The sequence below is a fragment of the Populus alba genome, chromosome 1, assembly GCF_005239225.2.
Source record: "Populus alba chromosome 1, ASM523922v2, whole genome shotgun sequence".
NCBI lineage: Eukaryota > Viridiplantae > Streptophyta > Magnoliopsida > Malpighiales > Salicaceae > Populus > Populus alba.
The window spans coordinates 10,262,143-10,271,525 of record NC_133284.1 but is presented as its reverse complement, the minus strand read 5'-3'; the positions used below and the strand labels follow the sequence as shown (position 1 = coordinate 10,271,525).

The 9,383-nt window shown below is 35.0% G+C and overlaps 1 protein-coding gene across 3 annotated transcripts; it reads left to right on the top strand.

The window, feature by feature from the left end:
* Positions 1 to 711: 711 nt before the first annotated feature.
* Positions 712 to 8,379, top strand: LOC118033794 (uncharacterized). Of its 3 annotated transcripts, none has more exons than XM_035038901.2 (12): positions 712 to 1,010; positions 2,193 to 2,305; positions 2,403 to 2,509; positions 2,591 to 2,678; positions 4,876 to 5,944; positions 6,075 to 6,129; positions 6,240 to 6,321; positions 6,493 to 6,573; positions 7,048 to 7,152; positions 7,241 to 7,290; positions 7,416 to 7,554; positions 8,181 to 8,379. In XM_035038901.2, exons 1-12 carry the CDS (start codon positions 830 to 832, stop codon positions 8,262 to 8,264), a joined length of 2,154 nt encoding a protein of 717 aa, XP_034894792.1. In that variant the 5' UTR covers positions 712 to 829; the 3' UTR covers positions 8,265 to 8,379. The 3 variants fall into 3 exon arrangements, with proteins under 3 accessions (XP_034894792.1, XP_034894790.1, XP_034894791.1); XM_035038899.2 differs by having other exon boundaries at positions 2,382 to 2,509; XM_035038900.2 differs by having other exon boundaries at positions 713 to 1,010; positions 2,193 to 2,311.
* Positions 8,380 to 9,383: the final 1,004 nt, after the last annotated feature.

Genomic DNA, 9,383 nt, shown 5'->3' with positions numbered 1-9,383 from the left:
TCGCAATGGAAAATAACGTGCATATGTTTTCCTAATCAGAATTTTCAATAACAAAAGAGGTCATAATGCAACACAATTTCAAAACTTTAATCTTCAAAGGGCATGCCGACAACAAGTGTCCACGGCAATTTATCTCGTATCATTGCTTTTCAATTTCATCATCAACTTTTTAGAAATATAAAATAGTTAAGATTTCTTAAAAATATCATAAATTATTAGGACGATCATTATAAAAGAAAAACATGTATTGATTCACTGCTGTGTGTTTGTGGCGGTATTTCATGGAATTTTAAATTTGTTTTGTTTTTTTTAAATTATTTTTTTTTAATATTTTTAAATTATTTTGACATGTAGATATTAAAAAATAAAAATATTAAAAAAACCAATTTCTACCGCTTTGCATGACACCCCTGACGCACATAGAAAAGGACGGTAGAAAACATAACCGAAATCAAATATAAAGGGGCAACTTTGGTCTACTAAAAAGAAAAAAAATAATTTCTTCCAATAATAAACAAACAGTAGTAATGTTAAGATACTGCCCCTTATACAACTGCAGGTTAAATTTTAAATTTATTTTTTTAAAATTATTAATTTAAATCTCACAAATCTTAAAATTATTAAAACTTATTAATTTTTAAAATATATATAAACTGACCGAATATCCATGTTAAAAAAATAATAAAAAAAACCGCCCTCTACCTTTATACCACAATACAGATTATTGTAAAAACATAAAAAAACGAGTCGTCGTTTACACCTCTCTTTCTCGTGATCAAAGTTAAAATTTCACAATCCTCCAGCCTCTTCTTGAATACCAAAAGAAGAAATGGCTTCTTCTCCTCCAAGCGAAGAATCACAAAACCAGAATCAAGATCGACAACAAGTAGCAGCAGTGAAAGAGCAAGAGAAGGAGTTCCTTCACAAAACCAAAACGATAGAGTTCTTAGGCCGTACCACTCCTATCGTTCTCCAAAACGACAATGGACCTTGTCCTCTGCTAGCCATTTGTAATCATTTTCTCTCTCCTTCTTGCTCGTTCGTTCACTTTCTTTGCTTGATTTTTACGAAAGTGAAAAGAATGTTTTTAGGTTTCCTAGAAATCAGGGAAGTTCGTTTGCAATCTAATTTGATTATGGAAAATGACCGGGTTAGGCAGTCTTGAAAATTCGTTTCTTGTTTTTCTTAAGAATACAACTTAATTCTTGGATATCTTCTCAATTGTGGTTAATTGATTAACTAGGTGTAATTTGGAGTTACTAATGATGCAAATTGGAAAATTCGTTAATTTGATCAACTGCTTCTGTGATTTTTAAGGTTCCTTTTAATGTTATTGAAGTTTAATGCAAGGAATAAGCAATTGAAATTGATGTTGTGAAGTAATATTTTTCACTCCTGTGGTTGAAAGAACTTAGGCATTTAGTTTAGGTTCTCAATTTTTTAAGGTTTTTTATATTTTGCATGTAATTTTGAGAGAAAACTGAATGTGAAGGGAATTTAGGCAGGTATGGCAAGTGTAATGTTCTAATACTGGTTGATAACCTATGGAGAAACAGAATCTACGATATGCAATCTTGAAATTGCTTGTGTGGTAAGTTGAGAATTTGACTGCTAGGATTTCAGCTCATTATTAGGGATAGTTGATCATAAATTCTTACATAAAACTTCGGTCATGTTCCGTTTACTGCTGGGATTCACTGCTTAGGTGAAAATATGCTTTTCTTTTGTTAAGTTCATTGTTATTTTGGCAACAAGAACTCTTAGGATTGAGTTTTTAGAGAAATATTGTCTTTTTGATTGTTAAGCTAATTGTGGTTCCAGTGCCAAGAAATTCAGCAGTTGACTTCACTGAACCCAAAAAAATTGTGTTAAGACATAGTCCCCCTGATACTCTGGTTAATGAAGTTCATGTAGTTTTTTCTTTACACTGCCTTTTCTTAACTACCATAAAGAGGCTTGGATTTTGTGATTTTTCTGACTAGAATAGTTTCTCGGTGAAATGAAGGGATCAGTTGTTTAAGCATCAAATGCTGCTGTTTTTGGATTACATTATCTTGAAAGATTTTTATATTTTTACATTTTCTGCTGATGGATTATTTCATAAAATATATGCAAAGGATCACCTTGTCAAGTTTTGGTGGGAATTACAATCAGAAAGGTGGTTTGATTATGAACATGTGGGCTTGGTATAGGTAATGTTCTTCTGCTAAAGAACAATCTAAATTTGAGCCCAGATAGCGCTGAAGTTTCACAGGAGAAATTGCTATCCCTTGTTGCAGAAAGATTGATTGATTCCAACAGTAATGTAAATGTAATAACCATGAGCAATTTTTTTTTTGTTTGCTTCAATATACTTATTGTTTATTGGTTATGTTGTTTAGATTGTTTTTCTCATCATGCAGAACAAAGATGCAGGATATGTTGAAAATCAACAGCAGAATATTGCAGATGCTATTGATTTGCTTCCACGACTTGCAACTGGAATTGATGTAAATCTAAAGTTTAGGAGGTAGGCCTCTTCCCCCCTCGCTCTCTCTCACTGCTTTTTCTTATTTACTTATTTATTAAACCAGCTTATATGACCATGCAGGATAGATGATTTTGAGTTTACCCGAGAATGTGCCATATTTGATTTGCTTGACATTCCTTTATACCATGGTTGGATAGTTGATCCCCAGGTATGCACTTTCCAAGCTTCACATTTTATATTTCAGTTGAATTAAAATTAATCTACTCCAGTTTTGTTTGTTCTTTGAATGCCTTTGATGCCTGTATGGAAGTGTTAATGAGAGGGTCTTTTCCTAATTATACTTTATATGCCCTTCAATTTTCAACTTCCGTTGATTGCTCCCCTTTTTTCTGATTTTCATTTATACACTTTACACTAACATATGCCTAACAAAATGAATTCTCCACATGTTTGTCATTCAAGGTATAAGCTTGGATGCCTCTTCAGGTATTGACCAGCATGTATACTAGGGAAATGACAAAATGAAAACATTGGCATGTCTGTATAGTTGGGCACAAAAAACATGGAGGACACTAAAAATTCCAAGCTCAGTGTTTCTTGTAGATCATTAAGATTAATGTGACTTGTATTTGGTTGGCTAACGGACTAGGGTTCATGAGAGTGCAAGTTTTTCCACAATGGAAATGCCTAGGAAGATATTCTTGATTGTGGAGATTTGAAATGGTGTGGGGAGGAAGCCTCACACTTTCTAGATTAAGAGAATGTAAACTGGTCATGAGTATGAATGAGCTAGGACTTGATGGACTTAGAAAATTTTTGAACAGTTGTTTCTCTGCAAACTTGGAAATCTTGTTTAACCTCTCTTTTCAAAGTTAGCAGAGAAAAAAGCACTATCTAGTCTGGTTCTACTTGTCTTGAAAGGGAAACTAAAAGTTGCAGGGAGGCATGCCTGAGGTTAATTCCAATTATTTCACCAACTACATATGTTGGAGAAAGCTTCACTGATAGTGGTTTTTCATGGATGGATGTCATTTGGGAACCAGACTCATTTATGGGAATAATATGTTTTTGTAATCTTGATATTGGAATCTTGTATATTTTGGCATGTCTGCTGACAGGAAATACTTTTGTCCGTTTTCATGCAGAACCTTGTTAATTATTTTCTTAAAATAAAAGGTAGGAAATGAAAATACTTGTGTGAAGCAGTAAGCACTTGTCATGTTAGGTCATTTGCTGTTTACCTTTTGCCACTAGTGAAAATTGTTTGAAGCCAGAGTAAAACTTGTAAGCACCATATTGAAGATTAGGTAATGCTAGCAAGAATTGGAGGCGTAAAGATTTCTAGAAATTAGTTTTTAGTTTTTCACTACTTCACTGTGAATCAACTGTTATGGATTCAGTGCATTGGTTACCTTTTCAACTGGTATTGATTCGATATCCAGTTGCCTTCAAGTAAAAAAATTTCTGTATATGTTGAGCCAATGGATAATTCTTACTTTGCAATGGGATCTGTTCTTGATCAGATTTATTTGGTGCTAGTTTTTTTTTATATATATACTAAAACTCCTATTTCAAATTAAAGCCTTAAAATTTGGATATGATTTACCCCTAGATTAAATATAGCTCAGTTAAAACATGTCAGCGGTGCAATGGCATTTGAATTTTTGTCCTTTTGTCTTGTTAGATTGTTTTCTAGAAGTTATGCTTTGTTTGTTGCATGATCTCTTGTTCAAAAGAGATCATTTAGACATAGAGCTTCTTCTTCTTCTTCTTCTTCTTTTTTCATAAACGAGGCACCACTCAATCAAAGAAGTATAAAACCAAAAAAAAAAAAAAAACGATAATTACTGGGGATTTTAGGGTCCACTCCATGGAGGTCCAAGATCCTAAATTATGTCATTGAGATCTCATTATTTGCATACTGATTGCGTAATTTTACCTTTTGTGGATGCTTTCTATATTAGCCACCATTAAAACTAACTTTATTTCCTTTCATCAGATGGAAACCATTTTCTTATATGAATGGTCATAGGTTCTTTCTGTTTTGATAGATCCCATTTGTTATCTTGATGCTGAGAAAAAAATGGACATTTCACAATTTGCATGGGTTTCACTATTACATTTGGATCGGAATTGTTCTTTCCTTTTGCGTTCTTTTGTATTTTATTATTTGTAAGTTCCTGATTCTTAAAGTTGTTCAGAATCTTGTAATTGCAAAAGCATATTTTGTTAGTTGCATTATGCTGGGGAAATAAGTAGTTAAGATTATCAGGATGTAAAATTGACAATACCTTCCCCCTTGTTCCTTAAATGGTCATGCTTTTTATTAGAAAGCCTCCATGGTTGGATGTCGTGATTTGGTTTTAACTTTTGGATGATTGATTTTCTTTAATCATATGCACTAGGACTATGATACTGCTAATGCCATCGGGTCAAAGTCCTATAATACTCTTATGGGGGAGCTTGTTGCTCTGGAAACAAGAAACATGGAAGATGAAAGTAAAAATGTTACCAGGGAAGATTTTAAAAGTAAGACCGAGGAAGACTGCGTTGACTTTGTTGCTGCTACAACTGCAACTTTGGGTGTTCCTTCTCCCTGTCTTTCAAAAGCTAGGTCTTTTGATGATTCTCCACGTTCAGTCTCTGATCATCAAAATGTAAGAAAAGGGGATTTAGAAGAAGAAGCAGCACTATTAAGGGTCTTAAAATTTTCAGAGGCTGAGTTGCCATGTTCAGCAGGCGATTCTCTTATATCTGATGTTAATGGAAGGGTTTTGTTTGTTAGTCCAGATGAAAGTACATCTATGAAGGGGGCTGTGACTGTGACTTCCTTGGATACATCAGAGGGACCTGTTGGTATTGATGGCAGTTTCAATGCATTGAGCAATGATGATAATAATAATCTGACATCCTTGGAAACTACTCTTCCAGGGGAAGTGACGTGCTCTTCGTTAAAGACTGATCTGAATGTTCATTTGGATCATTCAACTTGTACAGAATCTGGAGAACATATCTCTTGTGATGATACCATTAAGAATCATAGTGCTGACACAGGTGTTGAGATTCAAGACGCAGTGTCCCTTTCTTGTGCAAAGAGTACTGCATCTTTGAATGGAGACCGTATGGATATTTTACATTACAGCCAGAAGGTTGAGAATCAGTGCACCTCTATTACCGAGGTTCATGAACCAGCAGATATTTCAAATGGGCGTGACAAGGAGGATGTACCAGTGTCAGCTTCACCAGTTCTAGAGTCAAATTCATCTATTGGCAGAATGCAGAACATAGATGCACCTGATACCTTTACTTCAAGTGTTGATGGCAGTGAGCCAATGTACGAGGGAGAAGAATGCATTTTGGATACAGGAACTTCAAATTATGAAGAGCGAGAGCCTATGTATGAAGGTGAAGTGGTTCTTGCAGAACAAGCTGATAGAACTGTGAGGTCCAAGGATGAAATCACTCCACAGCAAGGTGAGTGACGATTCATGTTAAAATATGTTAGTTGTCTTGGATTTTATTCATATCTTTGTTTCTTTTACATCCTATTGTACGATATATTGTGTGGTAATTTAATATATTGAATATATTTGAAATGTTTTAGGGGAGCTGATAGGGAACTTTTTGAAGAACAATGCTAGTCAGTTGACCTTTTATGGGTATGTTGACCCAGTGCTTGGCTATTGAATCTCCCTGTTCCTTGTAGATTTTTTTTTTTGTGCTGGATCTGGATTAGGTCATCATCTGTTTTCCTTAATATTTTTTGCAGTCTCTTTTGCTTACAGGATGGGCTTAAAGAGCGAGAGTTGTGTGTTTTTTTCCGTAACAATCACTTTAGCACCATGTTTAAGGTTAGTTACAGTTTGGGATGCGCTCTTTTGTGGCTTAGCCTTCTATGCTGTAGCTTCTTATTTCAAATTAGACCTGTTATTAGTAGTGACCCATTTAAAGAAAGACTATTTAGATTCCTTTTTTTCTTTTCCTGGATGTCAATGGTTTATCTACTCCTGTTTAATTTGCAGTATGATGGCGAGCTGTATCTTTTAGCTACAGACCAAGGTTACATTAATCAGCCTGATTTGGTGTGGGAGAAACTAAATGAGGTAAGACTCTGTGCTCAGATATCATCTTTGTTAAGGCGTTAGATAAAATATTATACCGAGGTTGGTTCCCAATTCCAGTTCTAGTCAAAACTAGTATGCAAGGACATAATTTTGTTCTACTCTAAAATCTGGATTGAGGTGTGTGTTATTCCACATCTAATCAAAATTAACGTGATTTTGCTGGCAGTCATGCTACATTGGGTGTCTTAATAGAAGTCAATGGTAATAAAGATTTTCCTTTAAACTCCTAACTTTCAAAAGCCCATGAGTAATAAATTCATTTTCTGACTTTTTTCAATTTTCTTCTGTAACCCCAAAATAAGCTAAAGGTATATATCAGATTTCTGAATTTGCCATACCTTATTGAATATCTAGCTGAATTGTTCTTTTTAGGCATTGTTTGTGGAGTTTGGTAAATTGATCTTTTCTTCCCCTGAGAATATGTATCCTAATCTTAACTTCCCATGATTTCAGGTAAATGGAGATACATTGTTTATGACAGGCAACTTCAAGGAATTCAGGGTGGAAAGTCATTCAAATGACCCATGGGATGAGCACAATGCCGTGACCAGTACTGCTGTATGTACTTTTTGGTCCAAAATATTCTTAGAACTTTTCATCTTTTTATATTTTACTATTAAAACTTATTTTTAACTACATGTCTCAGGATTATCTTGCCAGCATCGATAGTGCTGCACAAGCGGGTTTGGATATAAAGTACTCTTTTAACTTTTGTTGCTTATGCACCCATTTAATCTTTAGTTGGAATGTGGATATACGACCGTTAATAATTTAGTGATCTCTATTCATGAATGTATGTACTAATTGTGCTATTATGGCAGCTCTGATCTGCAACTGGCAATAGCTCTGCAGCAACAGGAGTTTGAGCAGCAGCAGCAGCAGCAACCGCCGCCGCCGCAACGCCAAAACATGCAGCAAGCATCCAGTACTGGTGGTTCGAGGCTAATCACAGGCCCCCAGGTAGATCATTTATAATTTTTATGCTTGGATGCTTTGGATATTTTGTTGGCTATAGAAATAAGAAATCATGGTATGAGTTTTTCAGTTGCTATTGTTTATTGGCTTTCCTTGGCTGGTCATTGACTTGATTTCTATAAAAAAAAAAAAAAAAAACCAGCATAAGGATACTTTATTAATGAGGTTTAATGAATAATGTATTTTAATTGAAGGCATGCGATCAATCAATAAATACAAGATGCTTACGATTTAAATGAGTTTCTGGCACTTCTTATATCTAAAGTCTAAACTTAACGTGGAGTTTGTGAATTCCCACTCTTCTCGTGGTCCTCTGCCAATTTGACAGTTTGATTTAGGATTTGTCATTCAAGGACGTTGACAAGTACCTTCCATTTAGCAGCATTTTAGGATGGCATAAAGTTAAGGGGTGAGGTAGTGCCCTATATAGAGATGATTTGTTCTGACTGTAGATCCCTTCGTTCTCTTGGAATACTATTTGCGATCACTCCACTTTTGTTTTGATTGCTTTTCTAATGAGGCAGGCGATGGCACTTTTATTTTAAACTTATAACCATGTATGACTACTGATTCACAAGATTTCTTTCTTTCTTCTTTATTTTTTCTTGCAGGTGCCAAGGAGCAGTGGGAAAACCACATCTTCTTCATCTTCCAGGTTTGATACAAAGTCAAAAGACAAGTGTAGTCTGATGTGAATTTTGCTGGAGGTGTTGTGGAAGTTTGTTCATTAAATGGCTTGTATTTCGACCCCATGGTATCCTTCATAACAATAAACTGCATTAGTATAAGGTAATGTTTGGAAGTGTGGTAGTGGTTGCGTTTTAAAGTAATTTTTGCTCGAAAATGCATGAAAATAATATTTATTTAATTTTTAAAAATTATTTTTGAAATCAACATATCAAAGCAATCAAAAATAAAAATAAAAAAATAGTTTCCAACCACTAAAACAAATATCCCCCGAGTTTCCCCTTGTAAAAAGGCAGTGTATAGCTTGCAAAATCCTGTCAAATTATTTTTGTCATCATGTTTTCTTTTTTCTTTTTGTACCCCGGCCCAGCATGTGCTTAGCTTGATATTTTTGGAATAGTTGACAGATTGCAAGGGTCCCTTGTTTCAACATCTGGAAAATTGAGCAACAATGGTTCTAGTTTATTCAAGTGAAATGTCTTTGGAGGTGGCACTGGTAGGTCCATATGGAGGGCCCATTTACATTTAGAGCTATGTGGTCTCGCCCATGCAACTTCACCTGGCTGAATTATCGTCAAAGCTAAATGCACGCTTGAAAAGTTATAGGCATGCTATTTTCGAACTGCTGGCAGATGTTGATGTGGCGTAACAAATTGACAACAGCATTTAGGAATACATTTTGGATTTATGTTGGGGTTATTGCTTCTCCAATCAAATCTTTACTATATTAAAAGCTAGTCATATCATGCAATGTCAGCATCGAGTATTGATGGAAGGGACCTCACCTTAAAAAAATATATGAGAATCCTCGGTGCCCAGCTCGAAAGCTCGTTACTTTCGATGATATATTTTGACTACATGCCCGGATGAGTTTTTGGGTTTTTTTTACCCCAAAATCAAATTGACAATGGGGACTCCTTGTAGGCTTATATAGCTGACGTTTCTTTCTTTCTTTTGTTTTTTAATAGTTATGTGACCCAAAAGCAATCAAAACTGGAACACTCAGGTTAACCCTACAACAGCACATATTCGAATTAGGTCTAGTCAGTTCGGTGTATGACATGCCTGGTAATTGGCCGCTTCCATGGGAGATTGTTCTTCTCAAGCTGCTGCGGTTTTTTTTTTTT